Below are 22,784 nucleotides of genomic sequence, written 5' to 3' on the forward strand. Positions count from 1 at the left end.
CTAGTCTAACTCAGACAATTCGAGGCATAGGTTTAGGAAGGTATCCTGCCTCAAAGAAACAGGTGGAGAGCAATAGAGGAAGACTCCTGGTGTCCTCTTCTGGCCACCATACTCACAGGTAAGCATATGCTCTCACAGACACACACACACACACACACACACACACACACACACACACACACACACAGACAGACATCTTTAAAAGAAAACAGACCAGCAGCCAATTGCTGTGGCAACCTGGACTCACAACAAGCATATACAGCATGAAGTAGCAGCAGACGTTCTCACTTCAAACCACTGGTTTCTATCTCGTGCCCTCCAAGACCCCCCACAACAGGAATGGCCGGGGTTGCTACAATTTCCTCCACCACCACAGGCTCTCATCCTATTTAAAACACTGTGAGGGCTTCTCCCCCAAAGCTCACTGGAGTCTGGGTAGGAACCACTTGAGAATACAGGGTCAAAGAGAGGTGAGGAAGAGTTGGGCCAGCCCTCCACACCTGCCAGCTTCCTGTCTGCCTGCTGATAAATAGGGGAAGAAGCATGGCCAGAGTTTCCATTCCCCCACCCTTGTCACCGCTGGTCATCCAGTTTAAAAAAAAAAAAGGTTGAGGGAGACAGCTCCAGGGGCGGGGTGGGGCTGCTTATAAAGCCTGCAGCCGAGGCAGAGCACCAAGCCTGCTGTCATCCCCAGCCAAGCTGAGCTGCTGACAGCTGCTTGGGAGTCTGCCGCCAGGCCCCAGCTGGCTTCACAACCCTCCACTTCTCGGCCACTGTTCCTCCATGGCTCAGAAAGAAGAGGTCGCTGAGGCTGCAGCGCCAGCCTCCCAGAATGGAGAAGATCTGGAGAACCTCGAAGACCCTGAGAAGCTGAAGGAGCTCATCGACCTGCCGCCCTTTGAGATCGTCACTGGGTGAGCCTTGTGTGGGGGCTGGGGTCTCCTGCCTGGGAGAGTGTGGGGTCTGAGCAGACTGTGGAAGGTAAGGAGGGGATAATAGGGCCAAGGTCAAGCTCAAGCTCTGTGCCCAACATCCTAGCAGGGGGCTTCAGGGCAGCAAATGCCTCTTGACTTTTTTTTTTTTTTTTTTTTTTTTTTGAGGCAGGGCTTTACCATGTAACTTTGGCTGACCCTGATCTCACTATGTAGACCCGGCTGGCCTTGAACTCACACAGATCCTCCTGCCTCTTCCTTTTCAATGTTGGGATTAAAGGCATGTACCATCAGGTCCAGCTACTCTCGGCTTCTTGAGGTGACACTTTGGACTCTGTGATCAGTAGGAGATGGGAATGGGGGGTGCCTCGGAGGAAGGGACCCACAGAATCACGGCAGTTTCTGACGTGTGCAAAGGCAGAATCGTGCCTTGCCCGGAGAAGCTTCAGGAGGGTGGTGGCGTGGATGAGAAAGGACCCTGGTGGCCATCTGTTCTTGCCGCGGGTATTGGGTATCACCAGCCCCTGTGCATACTACCCACTCCCAAGTAGTGAGAATGGTACACTAAAGGTGGTCTCGGCAGGACCGTCATCTCCCAGAGTGCAGACGTTAGGAGCGTCTACACAGAAGAGCTGTTCCACAAGGCCCACACAGCCTGGAGCAACTGTGCCATCAAACAGTCTACAGGTCCCTGAGGGAGAGCCATGTTCAGGGTCCCCTCTTGTCCAGATTGTCCCATCTCCAGAAATGAACAATAGCAGCCTTCCTCCTCACCTCTCTCTATTCTAAGAGAGAAAGATGCCGCTAAAGTCAAGGCAGAGAGTAAGAAGGGGCGGGCGGCAGGTTTCCCCACTGCACGGTGGTTCTCATGGCAGTCTCAGCAATGTGCAAAGGCTAGGTGGAGGCACACTGAGTCTCAGAGGAACAATGTCACGGGTGTTCTCATGGGGAGAAGCAGCCCTGGGGAGTAGTTTGGACTTGCTGTCTTATTTATGCTTGATGTGCAGTGCCTAGGCGTGGCCTCCATTTTCCTATTTCCAACATGAGGAAGCTCACCTGACTTGATCCGTAATGTCCCTTCCTGCCCAGATATTTTCTGACTTCTAAGAGAGCCCAGGGGAAATGTAGCTTGGTTCCTGAGACATGAGTAGCCACTGAACTTCCATTCACTCTTGCTCACCCAGCTAATCCTGCTCTCATCCTAGGATTAAGGGAACAGCTGGGCACGGACTAATATAGACACAGGGAAAGCCTAGGCAAACAGGCCAGCAGAGTCCTCAATTCCAGTGGCTTGCCTATGGCAGAGGATCCTTTTACTGACACCTGAGCATGCTGGACCATGCTGTCCTGGGTTGCACACATGCCTTCCACTCTCTGTAGCTCTTGATCTCCCAGGTACAGGCGCAAGGTGAGCCAACAACAAAATTAGACTGTTGACTTGAATATGCACTGGGGTCCCAGGACGGTGGAGCCTGAAGGTCTCAGAAGCAACTGACATTTGTCTAAGGCTTCACAACACAGTCAAGAGAATGCTTATCCACCCTCAGCTTAATGCAGAGAGAAAGGAGAAACAGGCTCAGAGAGACTGAACAATATACCTACAACCAAAGAACCAGGAAGTGACAGGTTCTGGACTCCCAGTCAAGTGTCTTGCCCACAGGTCTCCCATGGCAATGAGAGTTACAAGTTTTCCAAGACTCAAGGCTCAGAGAAAGAGGCACAGAGGGGCAGGTTCTGGGTCTCTGAGAGCACTTCTGGATGGAAGTGGAGCTCTGAGTGTTTCCTGGACACAGGCAACAGCTGTGGCGATCTGTCCTCTAGGCCTCTCTGGATAAACAGATACTTAAAATAGCCCAGAGGTGTGGCCTTGTCTTCACAGGATGGGAAAGATGGCTGGCCTCTCCTTCCCTTTCCAGAGGGCCAGCGAAGTCGCTCCTTCCCTGGTCTTGACTCCACAGAGGATGGCTCTAAAATGCTCCTTAGATTTGGGCTGAAGCTAGAAGAGCAGAGAAGGCGTTTCAGGAACAGTCTGAAGCAAGGAGTGTTTGTAGAGGCACGAGGAGAGAGATTTGTCTGTGGTGATTCTGTTTACATGAGGTGCTTCGGATAGATAGATGGAAAGCAGACCTGAGCAAAAGGACAAGAAAGATGGCAGAAGATTCTGGAAGAGGGTCTAAAGCCATAGGATGTGCTGAAGCCAGGCCCTCCCTTCTAGAGAGAAGATTCTACCCATCTCTTCCCTGTCCTATATCCAGTGGTTTCCACTCATGCTTTGAGATCTCCATAGTGCAGGGGTTACATGAGAGAAATTAACAAATGCTGAGCTTGAAAAATGGCTCAGCAGGTAGAGGAGCTTGCCCTGCTAGCCTGAGTCCCAGAACCCATGTAAAGGTGGAAGGAAAGAACCGACTCCACAAAATTGTCCTCTGGACTCCAAACAGGTGGCATGACATGCAGAGACTGATGTCCACACCACACATCATGTGCAACACACACACACACACACACACACACACACACACACACACACACACACACGAAAGTTTCTCTTTCTGTGGTTTGCCTAAGCTGAGGGTGGCTCTTTGAAAGGTATAACTTGAATCTTAGAGAAGGCACCATCCATCAATACTAGCTATAGCTTATTAAATGTCTACTATTGTTCAAAATCTGGGAGGTTGGATTACTCAGTCATTTACATATAGAAAAATAAACCTCAGAGGGACAGGGACTTTGCTCAAGGCTAGCCAGATTCATAGGGCATGAACTTCAGGACCTTACAACTCCAGAGCATAGCACTACCTCAAGCGGACCATATCGAGGACTTTTATATTCACAAATATTTGCCACCTATGAATTGTGCACTTAGTGCTCATTTCCATTAGAGTAGCTGTCCTGCCAGAAAGCAAGGACTCTTTCTCACTGCTTTATCTCTAGCTCTCAATTGGTACTCAATAAATATTTGTAGGATAAATGAATGGACTAATGAATGGGCACTTCCGTGTGTTAGGCTGTCTGCCAGCCGCTGTAACAGGAAGTGAGTCGGAGGGAGGGCTTCTAACACAGAGAATATAAAGAGACTTGCAGTTCCCAGCACGTAGAGTTTTCCAGGCATGCCCTTGCAGCAAGCACAGGGGCGCTCTAGGACAACATGATCGCCATCTTTCCATCTCTGCCCTGGTGATCCTGGACCTACCTAGTACCACCCGTCTATGTGTGGAAGCGTGTATGCTTCTGTAGAAAGCATGGCCTGCTGTCACAGGGTGTGGTGGGCTGAATTTAAATGGCACAATGACTTTCCTCTTAGCCATGTCTTCTCAGTCCTCTAGGTTTGCTTTTCTCACTGTATGTGTACATATGAATGTTTTGCTCACAGGTATGTCTGTGGAGTGAGCCTTCAACACCATTCGTGTGTGTGTGTGTGTGTGTGTGTGTGTGTGTGTGTGTGTGTGTGCAAGCACATGTTCGTGTGCACACATTTGTGGGAGTGTGGGAGCATGCATACCATGGTGTATATGTGGGGGTCAGAGGAAAACTCCCTTGAGGGATGATCCCTACCTTCACCTTGTTTGAGGGTCACTTGTTCTGCACTGTGTCTGCCTAGCTAGCTGGCCCATGGGCTGCCAGGGAATCTTCTGTCCCTGCCTCCTGCCAGGGGTATAGACGGGACACTACCACATCAGGCTCTTTACTTGGGTTCTGGAGATTCAAAGTCAGGTACTTCAGCCACTGAACTTTAGGTTTCTTGAGGCAGGGTGTCACTCTGCAGCTCTGGCTGTCCTGGAACTAACTACTGACCAGACTGGTTTCAAATGCTCAGAGATCTGCCCATCTCTGTCTCACCAGTGCTGGGGTTAAAGGCATGTGCTGCCATGCCCAGCCCCCTCAACACTATTATTTATGCCACAAATCCCCATCCTGGCCTCTGGAGCGTACTGAGGAGTGGGCTACTAGAAACAGAAAATGGCCCACCAGCTGCCACCCTGGCCTTCAGGGATGTCAAAGCTGTGTGGATTGAGTGTCCCATGGAGAAGGCACTGGCTTCCTGCTTGCCTCGGGTAGAACTTCATCAGTCCTGCAAATCTAGCATTTTCTCCTTAGTTCTAGAACCTTGTTTTTTGCTCTATACTCCTCTTCCTGACTGGGCCCACTATTTATAATAAGGCAGGAGTACCTTGGTGGGTCTCCAGGCCAAGGTATGCTGTAAAAACCACACCACATAACAGATCTCATGCAAGAGATTTATTGGGGTCAGGGAAGCGAAAGGCCATCTCAGAGAGGGTACACGAGAGACAGAGACAGAGACAGAGAGAGAGCACGAGAGGAGTCTGTGATGACGGTGGCCTAGCTGCTGGCTGAGTCGCTCCAGGCAGGCCGTGGGAGAGCCTGATCTCTAACCCTCACTCCTGGCGTCGTCGGCACAGAGAGTCTGAGAAGGGCGACTATCAGCTATGGAAAGCAGCAGCTCCCCCTCTGACACGGGCTCACAGACAGGTCTAGTGAGGGGAACTGAAGCAAGTCAACATCCCATCTGTCCTGAGGGCTCGCTCCACTGCGTGGGCCACTGTGTAGAAGATATTCCGTCTCTGACCAGCTTCTAGGGACTCCACTGTTACCCCCTTTCATTGTGTATCTGTGCTTGGGAAACACAAATGGTTAAAGCATGCACCTCAGAAACAACACACACTACACACACCCACATCGGCTCCCCCTCCTTGGGCAGACATACTCTCTTTGTGAATAGGTATGAATGAGCGTTCAGTGTTTCTGTTTGTTCCTGGCAATGCCCAGTGTGAGTGGCGCCTAAGGAGGAAACTGGAGTCACACTCCTGGGTCTTCACCTGGATGAGTGACTGAGTGCAGAGAAACAAGACCCGCCACCGTCGTCACTCTCCAGCCTGCCCTCCCAACACACATGCACACATGCACACATCACACACGGACACACACAGAGACAGAATGTCCACTCCTTCTTTAACCGTGAAATCTTCTGAGGTTGGGAGTAATACTCAGCCATACTGTGTGATTAGGAAAAAGGGCTACAACTGAGACATTAGATGTCCCTGCTTCCTTTCTTCCCCCAGGGCTTATCCTGTGTTTCCATGGTTGCCTGAGGTCCGTAGCCATGTTATTCAGCTCTCTACAATAATTTCAGGCCTCTGCCAGCTCTTTCCTGGTTGAGGTAGTCCATAGGATACCCAAAGAACCTCATTTGATCTTTCTGCTCCTTCTGACCAAGAGGCCCACGGAGGAGCCAGAGGAACCAGGCAAGCCCAGGCTCTAGCCAAGCCAAGGGGAGTGTGGGCGGCAGGTCTTCCCTTAAGCAGCTAGCCCAGAGGCCCTGCCAGGTGGAGGGGCGGGGTGGGCTCTGGGACTGCTGGCAGGGCTGGGTCAGAAAGGATATTTATAGAGAGGCGACCTTTCTTCCTCTCCCATGGGTTTAGGGTTTCTGGGTTCTCTCTTCATGCTTGGGGAAGGGAAGGAGGGGCAAATGGCAGAGTTTATGTGGGAGGGGATTAGGGAAGTAGTCAGTTCTCACCCACTCAGCCGCTTGCTACTGTTGACTAGGCCAAATTCTTGCTTTTAGTGAGGCCACACGGAACAAAGTTGGAGCAACGCTTTAGGCATGGGGTGTGGGGGGGGGTGAGGGGAGCCCAACCCTGAAGGACCACATGGGGCAGCTACAGCTTAAAGCTCCAAGCCTACAAAGTAGCCATAAATACTTCCGATAGCACCCTCCCTCAGAATCCGGCATACAAGGCAACTCTGGGCAAGGAGTCTAACAAGTCCTTAAATACCAAAAACATGAGTCTGTGTTCTCAGGAACAGGAATCTCTTTCAGGAAGAAAGGGGACATCTGAGGAACAGGTAGAGCCGGAGGGTAGTTTGGTGGGTGAGTGAAACCATGCAATCAGGAGTATTCCATCAGGTTTGAAAGAGGAAAGGAAAAACAGCAGGTGATTGCTCCTGCGTAAAAGTTAAGTAAATACTAAACACTTCCAGCTAGGGATGGAGGTGCTTAGAGAGCTAAATATAACCCTGAAGGAATCCTGGGGCTGGGTCCTCCGACATATCCATCTCCATATTGGAAACTTGACTTGCCAGCAGGGGACATGGAAACATGTGTGGAGATGTTCTGTGATGAAGCCAGGAGGAGGTAAGTCACTGGGGCTTCCTGGCTCTTCCCATCGGCTGCTTCGTCTTAAGCAGCCAGGTCTGGGATACTAGGGACTCCCCTGTTGCCCTGGAGTCTGCTGACCTTTCTGGGGAAAGATAAGGAGGAGAGACGGGCCCCCTGTGAGTTAGTGGGGCATGTCCTGCAGCAGGTGCAGAGATTACACATTTATTCTGTGGCACTGGGGATCTTGAATGCTAGGCAAGCTCGCTCACAGAGCCCCACCCCAGCCCCTGTGGCCATTATAACAAGGAAAGCAGCCTCTCTGGCTAGCTCTTTCCACTCCTGACTTTGAAAACTCTCATTTTCATTGGCCTCTAAACCTATACAGGTCTACATTTTAGGAAAACACTCAAAACAAGAAAACTAAAAACAATCTTTGAGACCCACAAGATGGCTCAGCAGGTAATGATGCTGTCAATCCTCATGACCTAACCTCGATCCTCTGAACCCTCGGGTGGAAGAGAAGAAACTTCGCTCACAAGTTGACCTCCAACCTACACACACACACACACACACACACACACACACACACACACACACACACGATGTAGCACAAGTGCCTCCTCCTCATAAATAAATATAAATAAAGGTTTATACATACGTACTTTGGGAAGAACACCGCTGTCAGTCTGATGCCCTCTCTCCTTATCAATGCCATGCTGTTCTTTAACATGCCCAGCTACTCCTAGTCCATTTTCTGCCTGGCATAACTCTCCCTTTAAATCTTCTATGCACCAAGCCCACTGCCGTAGACATCTAGAGGGCTCTTTAAACTGCAGGCCGTGCACAGCTGTACTGCACCAGCCTGGTATCACCAGGTCTTCCCTGGACGTCATGCTTTCCTTCAAGAACTAGCAAACCTTTGTACTGCCTTCTAAATCAAGTTCTAACTTTCATGACCCTCCATATGTCGTCCCAAGACCGTCCTTGTTGCTGTAACCAAATGCCTGACAAGAGGCAATCGAAGAGGAGTTTCTTTGGGTTCACAGAGTGAGGAGATGTCCTTCCCAGCAGAGGAGGAGTGAGGCAGCTGGTTACATGGCATCCAGTCAGGGAGCCGGAAGCACTGACTGCTGGCCTGCTCACTTTCTCTCCAACCTGAGACCTGAGCCCACATTTGGTACCTAAAATTCAGGTTAGCGCTTCCCTTCGAGGGTAAATCTCCTGGCTAACACCCTCACAGACATTCCCAGAGATGTGTCTCCTGGGTGGTTCTAAATCCAGTCAAATCGACAAACTAACCGTCACACTCTATGTCACACTCTATGTCCTCTTCTGACCACATTTGCAATGTTCTAGCATTCTTGACCGTTTATTTACATCTCTCCTGTCTAGATCCTAGCTATTAGATGATGCCACATGGAGGCCAAGGGCCAAATGATCCAATACTACACCCAAGCTTGCCTCCCCTGTGGTACCCTTGGGTAGACTTGTCTCACAGATAATTCTTAGCCCCTGACTATGTGACAGTGACACCCCTTTCAATTGAGAAACAGCCAATAGGAGAACACCGTGTTATGAGATATAGGCCACTCGGTGACCAAAATGCAATCTACGTGAGCTACAAGTAGAAATGACGGCATGGAACACTCAATAAAATCTTTGTCTTGCTTCCTCATGAGAAATTCCACAGCCTACTACCTCATTAAATTATTATTGTTATTCTCATGCCAGGCAGTGGTGTCTTATCCCTTTAATCCCAGCACTTGGGAGGCAGAGGCAGGTAGATCTCTGTGAGTTCAAGACCAGCCTGGTCTATATTTGTTCCAGGACAGCCAGGGCTACATAAAAAGACCTTTGTTGTTTCTAAGGGGTGAGTATTTTTATATTGGTGTGTATATGTCACTGAATGTGTGCCGGTGACTTGGGAAGCCAGAAGAGAGTGTAAGAGCTCTTGGGACTAGAGTTACAGGAGGTTGTGAGTCGCTGAACATAGATACTGGGAACCAAACCCAAATCAAGTCCCCTCAAAGAGTAGTAAGCAGTCCTACCTCTGTGTGACCCCTCCGTGTGTGTGTGCGTGTGTGTGTGCGTGTGTGTGTGTGTGTGTGTGTGTGTGTGTGCGCGCGCGCGCGCGCATTAGCATAGGCAAGGCCCATTTTCAGTAAGAATGAATGGGTCTTGGAGAGCTGCCTGATCTAGATCCGAAGATCAGATCGAGGACTCATCATTCCCTTCTTCCCTGCCTTGTCTCCTTGACTTACAGGGAGCGGCTGCCTGTCAACTTCTTTAAATTTCAGTTCCGGAACGTGGAATACAGTTCCGGGCGGAACAAGACCTTCCTCTGCTATGTGGTTGAAGCACAAAGCAAGGGAGGCCCAGTGCAGGCGTCCCGGGGCTACCTGGAGGATGAGCATGCAGGTGCCCACGCTGAGGAGGCTTTCTTTAACACCATCCTGCCGGCCTGCGACCCCGCCCTGAAGTACAATGTCACCTGGTACGTGTCCTCCAGCCCCTGTGCAGCCTGCGCTGACCGAATTCTCAAAACGCTCAGCAAGACCAAGAACCTGCGCCTGCTCATCCTGGTGGGCCGGCTCTTCATGTGGGAGGAGCCAGAGGTCCAGGCCGCTCTCAAGAAGCTGAAGGAGGCTGGCTGCAAACTGCGCATCATGAAACCCCAGGACTTCGAGTACATCTGGCAGAATTTTGTGGAGCAAGAAGAGGGTGAATCCAAGGCCTTTGAGCCCTGGGAGGACATTCAGGAGAACTTCCTATATTATGAGGAGAAGCTGGCAGATATCCTGAAGTAGGCAGCAGAGCGCAGCCTTCTGTGAGTTTCCCTGGTGCCCTGGCACCATCTGTGTTTACTTGGGTAGGAGACTTGAGGTCAGGCAGGAAGAAACACAATTTGAAGGGGGTGCTCTCCTCTGTGTTAGTTGGTTGTAGAAACATTCTAGAACATGGTTTCATTCATTCCCTTTCCTCTAGATCCCTCTATCTAAATCCACGCCTTAGGGTTGGAGAGATGGCTCAGCCGTTAGAGCACTGGAGTACTTGTAAAGTTGGCTCTCAGCACCCACATTGGGTGGCTCAGAACTGCCTGACTCCAGCTCCAGGGGACCTAACACCTTCTTCTGCACTCCAGACACTAGAATGCACTTGCTCATATTCACACAGACATACACGAATATGTATTAAAAATAAGGGCTGGCGAGGTGGCTCCGTGGCCACGAGTACTCGTTATTCTCAAAGACGGCCCAGGTTTGACTCTGAGCATCCACGTGGTGGTTTACAGCCACACATAACTTCACTTCCTGGGACCCCAACATCCCTACTGTAGATACTTTCTAGATTCCTGCTCCCAAATTCACAACCTCTGTTTTTCTGGAATGCAGAATTTTCATTCTTGAGGGCAGTTTCTTGCTTCTTTTCTTTTAAGTTTTATTCTTTAAAAAAAATTATGGATATAGGTATTTTGCTTGTGTGTGTCCTTGTGTACCACGTGCATACTTGGTACCCAAGGAGGCCAGAAGAGGGCATTAGATCCCATGGAACTGGAGTTACAAGCGCTTGTGAGGCACCACGTGGTGCTGGGAATCAAAGCCAGGCCCTCTGGAAGAGCACCCAAAGCTCTTAAGCTCTGAGCCGTCTCTCCAGCGTGTATCCATCTTCTGATTTAGCCAGCTCTGCTCTCCCTCTTTCAAAGGGCTGTTCTTTGAGTTGCTTAGTGGTTGCTGGGTGGATGCCTAAGGCCAGGGCATTCTTACTGAGAATCACCCAGGGAATTAACTCATGGAGAGCCAAATGCTCTCAGTGAGGGTAGTGAGCTAGTCCATACCAGAATGTCTAAAGGGTTAAGAGATGTTTATAACTGAAATAGCAGCTCAGAAGTAGCCTCCTCCAGATGTCAAGAGGTGATAGGAAACTGGAAATAAAGAGGAGCTGTTTAGGCAAATAATTAGGGCACAATTAAGGCCAATTTGGCCTCTTGCTGAGGGTAAATTAGACTCTCACAGAAACAGGCCAATTATCCTCAGGAAAGAGGGTAAAAGATCCTTCACTATCCTTTGAATTTGGTCTGATCTACTTTGCTCCCGTGGAACTGCTGTGACTGAACCCCTTTCCAAGGCTGGAGTTGCTGATCAAAATCTAGTGATGGTGAAGGCTCTTCACTGCACTCCTACCCGAGTTTAATTCTGGAACGACTGCTGTATTCATAAAACATGGACGCAGCATGTGTCCATGAAGATCATTCAATTTACGTTTGATGTTTCTCACTCCTAATACCCTTAAGAGAGGACGCTGCTTCACAGGCACGTTCTGGAAATCTCAATGTTCCGGAGCTGCGTGTTGGCAGGTGTTTGCTATTAGGCAAACACATGGGGTGCCCAGACATCCTCAGGCTGCATCTTCCTGTCCTAGCCTACTCATTTTCAGTCTATTCTTTTTAGCAAAAGGACAGAGACTCAGTGGGCAGTCATGAGGTAGATTCACACCATATAATAGCACAGGACACTGGGTCTGGAGAGCAGTAAAGAGATGTCAAGGGGGACGTCTGGAAATACAGCACTTGCTCACAATTCCTTAAAGATTTTTGTCTAACTGTCTAACCAGCGTAAGACTCACCAGAATGGTGACCACTGGCTTAACTTTAAGCCCGTGCTGCTTTCTTTTGCAGTCTCCATGGGAGAGAGGAATGTTGTGCCTACATCCCAGCACTCCAAAGGCAGAGGCAGGAAGGTCCTGAGTTAGAGGCTCTCTTAGGTTATCACAATTCTCAGGCTAGCCTAAGCTACCTAAAGAGACCATGTCTCAAAACAAAAACAAAGAAAAACCCTAAGAGTTTGGGGTGTCGATGTAGTTCAGTGGTAGGATGCTTACAAAGCCCAAAGATTTGTGCTGGGGTATGTTTCGTTGTGAAATGCTTGCCTAGCATGCATACATACTGGATTAAATTCCCAGCACCACTGACAATAACAACAATAACAAAAATAATCTACTATTACTCTATGCTTGTGTTTCCAGAACCAAGAAGTTGATTGAGAATGCAGAATTCATAGGCCAACCTAGGCTACTCTATCCCCCCAAACAGCAGCAACAACAAAAACATCCCCCTCCAAAATCCCATTTTATAAAATTACATTTTTACTTATTTGTGTGGGGGGAGGGGGCACACATGTGGCACACATGTGGCAGTCAGAGGACAGCTTGCCAGAGTTGGGGCTTGGCTTCCACCATGTGGGTTCCGGGGCTGGGAATTCGGTGTCAGGCCTGGCGGCGGGGCCTAAACTGTCAGAGCTATCTGGGCAGCCCTGGGAAGACTTTTACAGGCCGCTTCTGCTGGATCCTAAACTGCTAGCAAGTCTTCAGGGATTTTTTTCATTAAAATTATGAATTTCACAGATGATTAAAAAGTTTTAATCTGGGATCACTGAGCATTTTAACTGTTACTCGAAAATAAGCGAGCATGAGGAGAAGTGTATGTCTAAGTCAGCTTATTCTAAAATACTCTGGGCCAGCGAGATGGCTCACCGAGTGAAGGTGATTGCCACCAATCATGAAGACCTGAGTTCGATCCGTGGGACCCACATATTGGAGAGAACTGACTCCCAAAAGCTATTCTTCAACCGCTAAACAAGCATTCACCCATACACATAAATAAATGTAATTTAAAAAAGAATATTACTGCTTGTGTGTACAGATAGGACCAGTATTCTTGAACGCATTGGCAGACTTCCCTGTGCATATCTGTGAGTCTTCCAAGTTCCAGGGGGAAAGGTCAAAGGCAACAAAAAGCTACGGCAGAGTCTAAATGACCCTAAAAATCAGCCCTTCTGAAAGATCACTAAGAAGCATCCAATAAATAAATATATCTCATTTCATCTTCTGCTTTAAGACTAGCAGAGCGGCATGCAGGAGGCGGAGGTAAAGAGCTTTCTGAGTTTGAGACTAGCCTGGTCTACACAGTACATTCTAGGCCACACAATGCAATACAGTGGAACCCCATCTCAAGCCAAGCCAAGCCGAATCTTTGTACCATATATTTAACAGACTCCGAGCAGATCTCCCCTGGGACTGTTGTAACCATACCAAAGCAAAGAAAGAAACATCCCAACCCTAGCTCAGCCAAGAACTAGTGATGAGTATTTTGAAAAACCATCCCGGGTAGTGGGTAACTCCACCGATGCAATATGCCAATTCAAGCTGAATTAAAAGTCCACATTTAATGAGAAAAGCATTCCCAGGTGATCTCAGGGGAAGAGAAGCCATATGGAAGATCAATGAAGGGACCTTAAATACCCTGTAGGTGTGGGCCCCGGGACCCCCCACCCCGCCACTGGAGGCCCTGGAGGAAACAGCCGGGTCTCTTTTGGAAAGGTACAAAGGAGCCTCGGTTATCTTAGAGGGCTGGCTGTCGGGGTCGGCAAGGCTCTCAGTAACATGCCTTATTTTCCATGAAGGTCTGCCCACTGCCACCCAGAGAAGCAGTGACATGGGGAAGCATCCAGGACTCAGCTGTCTTCCCAATTATACCTGGAGTTGGACATTTGACACCAACCGACTGTACTGGACAAGGCCCTCCCTCGAGAACTCAGCACATGTCAGGCTGTCATTGCGTCATGTCTTTTGTAAGGTGGCTATTGGGGAAAGGAAACTGAAGGGAAGCAAAGCAGCTGTATGTGGGCACCTGGGGGTGGAGGCTCTTCCTGCCTCCCCACGGGTGCTGCCCAAGACAAAGATCCTCAGATTCAAGGCACAGACCTTTGAAATACATCAAGAAAAGTGTTTTGAGTTGGGCTGGGTTGCTGTTGGCTTGTTTTTGTTTTTGTTTTTTTTTAAGGCAAAATAGCATCACTAATAAAGGAAAAGTGTGGTTTTTGCGGCCTGTTCTTTTAAGAAAGTTGGGCAGTGGAAAGTTCCCATGGACAGCAAGTGGATACTGGGCACAGGGATATTGGAGGTTAAGAACCAGGCTGTGACAGATATTAGGATGGTCAAGTCAGGTCTTGACAATGAGGAAACTAACTCTCCAAGGCTGACTTATCACCAAGACCCTAACCTTCAATTAATTATTTTCTCCTGAGGGCTGGGGAAATGGCAAGGAGGGTTCAAATCCCCAGAACTCATGTAAAGCAGTGTGCAGCAGCACATGATAAGAGATGGAGGAGAATCCCTGGAGATGTGCTAGCCAGCTGGAATACCCAGAGGCAACCAGGGAAGGTGAAGACCACGATTGGTCTCTCACCTCCACCTGCATGCTATGCACCTGCATGCTGACACAAATGGACTTCTTCTGGAAGGAGGAGCTCCAGTTTACCAGCCGAGTACTTCCCTAGCATATGCAAGGCCCTCATCACGTCCCCAGCACGACGGAAATATCACACTTTCTCCTGGGATTCTTTGCAAGCAGTAGCTTTTCCTTTCCTCTGAAGATAACATGGTGGGGGTCACAAGGCTCGTGGAATTTTATGAGATAGCCACACCTCAACGGCCAAGCAATAAGCAGTTTCCTCACTAGAGAGGGTCTAAAGAACCAAGTCAATGTTCATACACACTGTGAGATTCCAAAAAGCAGCACTTGGAAACCAGGACCGGATGGTGGCAAGTTGTCATTTCCCAAAAGGTTTGTGGAGTGCTCTGCAGAGGTGAAGTCACGCTTACACACCTGAGTGTCAGTTAGATCCATCTGGGTTTCTAAGAAGGTTGTACTCAGCCTGTGGTCAGGCCGTTTCCTTCCCTCGGGCTTCATGGGTGATGAATCACTGGAATTTGACCCTAAGGCATTTGATAACATCCCCACCAAGGCCCAGGATGTCACTGATAATCAGACTCCCTGATAAAAATTAACTAATAACTATAATCCCCCTAAAAGCAAAGGAGTCCCTAAGAGCTAACGATTTGACTAAGCATTAAGATGTTTCCTTAGGGGCTGGAGGTGTAGTTTGATGGAGGGGCAGCCTAAGATGAAAGGCTACAGATTGAGTCTGTACAGAACGTAAGAAAAGATTTACCACAGTAAAATAAGATCATCTTCTGCCCATCACCCTGACCTCATCTACTTCATGAAATTAAGACATTTCTCCCTACAGTGTTAAAGACACGAGAAGGTTCCAAGAAAAGCTTCGGTCTAAGTTTGTAATGAACTCACCCCACAGCAACACATGGAACTTGATTGTCCCCAGATGGAAAAGTAAAACACCCTGACTGCTGCCTCCTGGGAGAAAGAACCAAGATCGGTCGCCAGTGCCTTCCCGGTACTGCCACATCCTTTTGTAAAACTTGGTTGTTTTCTTACGCTGGCAACACTACGCATTCCTGAGCAACCAACACTCACACTGTGCAGCCTTTCCGTTCGACCAGGGCAGGTGGGAGGGTTCCTAGTTTCCCCAGTAAGTCTAACATCGCGCAGGTGGTCTCCTCCTCCAGACAGATTTGTCCTGAGTTTCTGAAGAGGAACCAATAACGACTGCAGCGCTCTTGAGATCCAGTCAGCTGCACCTCACCACCTTCTAGGGAGGGAGACACGAGCCTGGAACCCTCCTTGCTAGGAGTCTTGGGTTACTTCACCAGACTCCCGACCAAATCTATCCGCACTTACCTTTTACCTTGTTGCTCTTCCCAGTGAACCCACCAAAATTAAGTCACAGGTTTAGACTGTCCCCAAGATCTAGAACACAGACGCACATGTGCCCAAACCTCAGTGACCCCAACAGGTTTATTGTTCCACTCCTGTCCCCACAAACTCCTTGGTGCCAGCAGAAACCTACATGTGTAACTACAACAAAACAACTACAGCCCTTTCCTATGATGATTTTGATGACTTCAGACTGGCACCAGGTGCACAGACACAAAAAACGCCAAAGAATCTTAACAGTTTACCTCTCCCATAATTTCTCTTTAAAAGCAAGAGCATTAGAATCAACGCTGCCACCTAGTGGCCAGCCAAACAAATCCAGTAGTGTACGAGCAAAACAGGCCCACCCGGTGGGCTCACTAAGCTGGTTTCCTGCCACACTGCGTGGGCCCAGCACCCTCCAGTCTTGGAGTACAGAAAGCCACATCTGGCCTATGACACACATCCCCTCACACACTGTCCTCTGCCCATTCTGAGGTCCTACAGCCAAGTAGAAACGGCCCAGAGACCAGGAGCCATCCAAATCTTCATCTGTTCAGAGTGTATACACCGTAATTTTGATGTCCGTTGCCTCAAACACCTCTTCAATAATCGCAGACACATTTTCCCACTGCAAACGATCCAGACCACATCCAATCCTGAAAACAGAAGAAGAAATCTCCTTGTTCCCCGGTCTTTGGTTATGATTAAGTGTGGATAAACAAAACCTAGAAGTACTTAGGAGGCTGTTCCTCCTTCCCCCTTCCTTCAGGCTTTATGCAAAGCCCCGTCCTTGGGGGGTCACACCTACAGGCAGCCACAATTTAGAATCGACAGTCCAGTCTCAGTGGGAAGCCACTCAAGGCAGTTCTTAGGTGGCCACCATATCTCTTCGCTTGCCAATTAATTCTTAGGACTTTCTAATGATTTCATTCTTTGGCACGAGGCCACTAGCCCAGTTACCCTCTTTCAATGAAAATTTACTTCAGTGGATGGGAAAATACACATACTTTTTATTTATTTATTTTTATTTTATGTGCAGTGGTGTTTTGCCTGCATGTATGATGCTAGGTCTCCTGGAACTGGATTTACAGACAGTTGTGAGCTGCCACTTGGGTGCTGGGAATTGAACCCAGGTCCTCTGGAAGAGTAGCCAGTGCTCTTAACCACTGAGCCATCTCTCCAGACCCACACACACCTTTAAAACACACTTACAATAATGGAATGCTAAGGAGGATGCAAGGGAGAGGAGAACCTTAGCAAAAGGAAGCCAAAAATGGAATGTCCAGAAATGTTGGCTGTGGCTGAAGGGAGATCATCGCAGCCTGCTGGTCAACCCACAAAGCTCTACCATCTGACACTCTTTTAATATAACACTGTACTGATCCTCAAAAGCCCTAGGGATAAAGGGGACACTTAAAATCCCAATTTCACATAATAGCAAGACAACGAACTTCCTCAAGAATAGTGATTTTTTTTTTTAAAAGTTTCTGATACATAAGCCATGAGTATACTAAAGAAGAGATAATGGGCTGGAGAGATGGCTCAGCAGTTAAGAGCACCCACATGGCAGCTCACAACTATCTGTAACTCCAGTTCCAGTGGGTCTGTCACCCTCACACAGACATACATGCAGGCTAAACACCAATGCACATTTTAAAAAAAGAAAAAGAATTGATATTGTGGTCACACCCAAAGTCACTTAAACTTGGTAGCACTGACTGAAAACTACTAGGGTAATAAAAAGAGAAGGGGAAATGTGGTGACATATTGTATACCCTAGTAAATATGCCTGAAGATCAGAGACAGAACAAGCCACTAGATTAAACATAGAAGCCAGGCAGTGGTGGCACACACCTTTAATCCTAGCACTCGGGAGGCAGAGATCCGTCTGGATCTCTGTGAGTTCAACACCACCCTGGACTACATGAGATTGACTCAGTCTTGGAGAGAAAACAGAGCCAGGCAGTGGTGGCACACACCTTTAATCCCAGTACTTGAGAGTCATAGGCCTTTAATCTCGGTATCTGGGAAACACACACACTATTATCCCAGCACTAGGAAGAAAGTGATGGCTGGGCACAGAAAGGTATACAAGGTGCAAGGAGACAGGAACTGAAGCTTTTTGGCAGAGAGACCAGTTCCTGAGGAAGCAAAGGGTCACAGAACACCCAATGTCATTTAAGTCCTAAAAGGGACAACAGGGGCAAGTCCTGACTGCTCCCCATGGAAGGACAAGAGGCGATCACATAAACGGCAGAGACCACTGACAGCTTCCCTGGCACAGACTCAACTGGAGGACATCAGCAGCAGCCTACAGGAGCTGTGGCTGCCATCTCCGTTCTGGGACTCCACTGCTTCCAACACCACTCAAAAACTCAACAGATGTGTCTGAACACCAAGGGCACTTCCCAGAGGAGCTGAGGCAGGTGTGTGCCTCCCATTACATACCCTGATTCATTCAACTTCAGCTAGAAAACAGCCACCCTACGGCCTCTGAGGAGCAGGGATATGTCTACCTTTACAGCTACACTCTCGGCTTGGCCTGGAGGTTAGAGACTAAACCAATCAATCAATTCAGTCTTCGTTAGGACCCTGATCTCCTTGCCTGGGCATGGAGAGATCAGTGACTCCATTCTTCAAACAATGGGACTTCATGGCCTCTAAACTCTTCCGCAGGTTCTGGTAAGTTGGCTTGTGTGAAGCCCGCTTCTTTGTAATCTGAACACAAAAGAAAGGATTCAAAGTCCCATTAGCTCCACCTCCCAGAAAAGGAGCCAATGAGGAAGCTACCACATTCCTCTACACCCTGAAGTGGAAAGAATTAGCACTTTCGGCAGGGACGTCAATGTCCTGCAGCCACAGGAAAAGCCACTGAGAAACAGACTCCAACGTGTATTAAGGAAAACCACATGGCACAGGAAAGCTGTGCCTACTGCCATACTTAAGCAAGGTGGTGAATACTTGTGCCAAGGTGCCCACCCTGCCCAGTGGCCCCCTTCAAAGTCTGTTCATCTAGAAATCATGCTTCCCTGCTTGTTTCCCTAAAAATGAAGCAGCAAGAGGTAATCCTGCTAACAGAACACCATTCCCAGCCTTAGGACAGCACCCAGCCTAGCATTATCTCTGTACTCTGTTTGCTGGCTAGAAAAGGTTTGTAGTGGCTTGGCTCTAAATCACCCAGCTGGCACCTATTCTGGGGCCAAAGGCAGTGTGGAAGGTAAAGAATCCCACATTCTCACAGCAGGCAGGGCCTTCCCACAGCATCCTGTGCCTCTGCATTTGGCAGGAATATTATTAAGAGTCCCTCAGGGAGATCTCTTGAGACCAGGTTTCCCTTCACTGTGACTAAGAAAGGGTAGTGGGTCGGTCTCCCTAAGGTCCACCGCTCTTGGACCACAGGTCTACGGTGAATAGCACAATGTCTCACCATGGAGCTGTGGCGCAGTGTAATAGGCCTAACTCAGTGCTCCAAGCAGCCAGCTTCCCTGGAGCTGAGCTGGTGTCAAACTGGAAGCTGTTTGGCATCCTCTGCTGTCTAGGATGGAGCATCGTGATTAACGCAGGGAATTTGCTAATCCATATGGTATGAAGATTTGGCCCCATCTTACCAAGTAATATATATATCGTCCATCTCTCTTCAGAACAGCCACTTCTCCAGTCTTCTTTTCTAAGAAAACAGTTACTTAATAGTAAAAAAGGAAAAAGAAAACCAAAACACCCATCTCCACACTTACAGTAAGAAAATTTTTTATAGATCTGGGTATACCTATCCCAATTTCAAATGCACTGTCACCCGCCCACTTAAAAACACTAATGTTAATTGTCTGGAAATTGTCTTAGAATGTGCCACTATTCAAAATCTGTCAAACACGTTTAACAAGAGGTGTGTGTGTGTGTGTGTGTGTGTGTGTGTGTGTGTGTGTGTCTGTCTGTCTGTGGAGGCCAGAGACATCAGATTCTCTGGAAGCAGAGTTACAGGCAATTGTGAGATACTCAATGTGGAGGTAAAGAATCAAATTCATGTCTTGTTCAAAAGCAATATATACCTTTAATCACTGAGCCATGTCTCCAGCATTCCCCCCACCTCACATCATCTTATATTTTAATTCCTTTTTCTTTTTTTCCTCCTTTTATTGAGACAGAGTCTCTCACTAAAACTAGAGTTCCCTGAATCAGCTACTGACTGGCCAGTGAGCACCAGAGATCTACCTACCTCCACCTCCCCAGGGAGGAGCAAATATGTCTGTACTTAGCTTTAAAAAAGAAAACACAGGGGTTCTGGGGATGGAGCTCATGTTCTCATGCTTGCTTGGCAAGCACTTTACAAGACTAAACCATGTCCCCATCCAAACAATGACCTTTCAGTGTTGTATTAAACATTATGAGGAACATCCCCCCTATGCCTGGGGCTTCTCTGTGTGACAGCCCAGGCTGTCCTAGAACTTGCTTTGTAGACCAGGATGGCCTCAAACTCACAGAGGTCCACCTGCCCAGCTACGAGAAACAATTCTTAAGGTCTTAGTTATTATCTTAGTAAGTCTGGAGAAGTAGCTGTTCTGAAGAGGGATGGGCCTGACATGTGGTCTGAGAAATTCTATGAGAAGCTCCAGATGTACTGTAACGCATAGTTCTGACTTAAAGTCATTGATAGAGGGGTAGAGAGGTCTGTAAAGAAGCGTTTCCAAACTACTCTCCATTGGTCTAAGTACGTAGACCAAGCTAGCCTTGAACTCAGTGACCCACCCCTCTCTGTATTCTGACCAATGGGGTAAACAGTGTCTGATACCACTTCCAGTACAAACTACTCTTTGAAGAATAAGTTGAAAAAGCCTAGAGCAGTGGCTCATGCCTGCAATGTCAGCATTCAGGAGACTGAGCCAAGAGGACTGCTCAGAGTTCAAGACCAGCTTAGGAAGTACCAGGCCAGCCTAAGTTACACAATGAGACTCTGCTTCAAAGAAAGAACAAATAGAACAGTATTTAGTACAGGGTCTTGACCTCCACGCAAAATGGGCGTAAGGAACTTGATAAGCCCTTCAGTTAACCAAAGGTTTGAGAGAAGTAAAATAATTTTGGAAGAAAATTTTGAGTTTGGGAGATGAATTGATCAATAAAGTGTTTACTGCACAAACATGGGAATCTGAGTTTGACCCCTAGTTTTTTGCACATAAAACCTGTGCCTCAGGGTACACACTGTGCACCCCAAACTGGAAAAATGGAGGTAGGAGGGTGCCAGGGCCCTGATGGCCATAATGGAGCTAAATGGGCAAGCTCAAAGACAGATAGTGTCAACCTCTGGCCTCCACATATGTATCTGCAAACCATGAACTTACACACACACACACAAAGAGGAAGAGACTGAAAACTTTTAAAAGAACTCTGATTTGGTATGGTAAAGATCCAAACCAGAGGCTATTCTTGTGAGGAAATTTAAAAACACAAACTGAAAAGTTAAAAGCACTCAGTTAGAAATCTCTTTGAATACATACGTAAATAGAGTGAGTGTACTAGAAGACCAAACCATGCTTCAGCCAGGATGAAACAGGCTACTCTGAAAACTCACGTTGATTTAACAGTTCCTGCACCCCTCCAAATTTCTTCTTGAAGAGAACAGCTATTCCAGCACCCATTCGGCAATCCTCACTGATACAATGGGCTAGAGAGTCTGTTTTGGAACATGCGAAAAGATCTCCTTTCACATAAGTGATCTAAAATGTGCAAATGGAAAGAAAAAGCTTGTTAAAAACAGAAAAAGATTACTCCTTTCAGAGCTTCAACAGAGCCCCCACTCCTACCCCGCCTCTTCCCTGCTTCTCCATTGCCACTCTGAATTAAAGCCAAACCTTCCCATCTTACAGAATTAACCACTATATATTAAAGTATCTGGAAAAGGAAAGTGATGGATGATCTCTGCCTAGGATTATATTAGCCTTTCCTAAGTAAATCTGCTACGGAAACAAACGGGGGGGGGGGGGTTGGCTGGGAAAATCCAATTATTGGTTTAATTAGAAAGTGTTTATGTTTTTGACCTCAATTATTCTGAACTTCACTTCACCGATAAATTGAATAGTTGTCACGCACTCGACTTCCTTCTGGATCTTCATTAAGGCGGCCGGCCATGATACTGAGTCGCTATTTCCAGAATTTAAGAGTTTCTTCTGCCAATGAAAAGGAAAAGCAAGTAAAAACGCTCACGCGGCCTGAACATAGCCATGTTCGGATCATCGTGACAACCCACTTAGGTTTCCCCACCTCCTCTACTTTTATCTCTTAATGTGAGTTCACTCAGCCTTTAAGAGGCAGCACAAAACAGCTTTCCAGGAACGGGAAGCAAAGGCAGCCCCAAGACACACCTCCTTACTTCTAACCGTTTCCTAGCAGGATAGATTTTAGAATAGGCTGCTATTTTTCCAGAGGAGAGGCTTAGATGAAAATAGGAGGGACCGTCTCATTGAGCTGCGATCAGAGTGAATCGAACTGAGGTGTCCACCTCTCCTAGAGTGCAGGAAGGAAAGTCTAAAGAAGCTTCCCAGTCTGTCCTCCTACCCTAAGGAGGGTCAGTCCTGGGATCCCGTAGGGATGTTTGTGCGGGAGTCATCCTTCACCTGCAAAGGGATCGGCCGTGAGCAGGCCCTCCTCCACGCAGGGAAGAGTTTGAGATGGAAGCCTGGTAGGTGGGGAGCAACAGAAGAAACCCGACGCGGAACAAATAGCGCCGAGGCCTTTAATTTGCACGCACCCAAGATGGCGGCCCCCACCCCTTAACGGGGCGGAAGTGAGCCTCTCTAGCTACCTAGCCGAGCCCGCTCTCTATGGTAAAGGCTTCAGAATTTCCGGCGGTAAACTCTAGTCTCCCGCCGCCGCTCAGGCATGCGTACGAAGATGCCGACCCCGACTTGAGAAGAAGAGCGCTTGCGCATTTGGGCTGAAGGGGGAGTGTGTCCCAGTGGCTGCTTAGAAATAGGTGGACAGTTGTCAAAAAAAAAAAAAAAAAAGAAAGAAAAGAAAAAAAAAAAAAAAAAAAAAAAGGGCGTGTTAGCGCATGCGTAGTATATCACTCAAGGCGGTGTTTGCGAAGACCAGCATGGCGCCTTCCCTGCGTAGGACACGGTGGAAGGCG

The 22,784-nt window shown here is 48.1% G+C and overlaps 2 protein-coding genes across 8 annotated transcripts; one reads left to right on the plus strand and one right to left on the minus strand.

Annotated features, from left to right (window-relative positions):
* Positions 1-681: 681 nt before the first annotated feature.
* On the plus strand, positions 682-13,924 carry Apobec2 (apolipoprotein B mRNA editing enzyme catalytic subunit 2). The gene is made up of 3 exons (XM_036167792.1): positions 682-914; positions 9,314-9,877; positions 13,509-13,924. The coding sequence occupies exons 1-2, from the start codon at positions 784-786 to the stop codon at positions 9,855-9,857; spliced, it is 675 nt and encodes a 224-aa protein (XP_036023685.1). The 5' UTR covers positions 682-783; the 3' UTR covers positions 9,858-9,877; positions 13,509-13,924.
* Positions 13,925-16,063: 2,139 nt separating this feature from the next.
* Oard1 (O-acyl-ADP-ribose deacylase 1) lies at positions 16,064-22,636 on the minus strand. 7 transcript variants are annotated; one of them, XM_036167795.1, is made up of 6 exons: positions 22,270-22,636; positions 21,746-21,822; positions 21,228-21,372; positions 19,273-19,331; positions 18,270-18,382; positions 16,064-16,320 (listed from the first exon to the last, which is right to left on the minus strand). In XM_036167795.1, the coding sequence occupies exons 2-6, from the start codon at positions 21,782-21,784 to the stop codon at positions 16,218-16,220; spliced, it is 459 nt and encodes a 152-aa protein (XP_036023688.1). In that variant the 5' UTR covers positions 21,785-21,822; positions 22,270-22,636; the 3' UTR covers positions 16,064-16,217. The 7 variants fall into 7 exon arrangements, with proteins under 7 accessions (XP_036023688.1, XP_036023689.1, XP_036023686.1 ...); XM_036167796.1 differs by having other exon boundaries at positions 22,211-22,277; XM_036167793.1 differs by having other exon boundaries at positions 21,694-21,822; positions 22,211-22,277.
* Positions 22,637-22,784: the final 148 nt, after the last annotated feature.

Source organism: Onychomys torridus, chromosome 18 (genome assembly GCF_903995425.1).
Source record: "Onychomys torridus chromosome 18, mOncTor1.1, whole genome shotgun sequence".
Classification (NCBI taxonomy): Eukaryota; Metazoa; Chordata; class Mammalia; order Rodentia; family Cricetidae; genus Onychomys; species Onychomys torridus.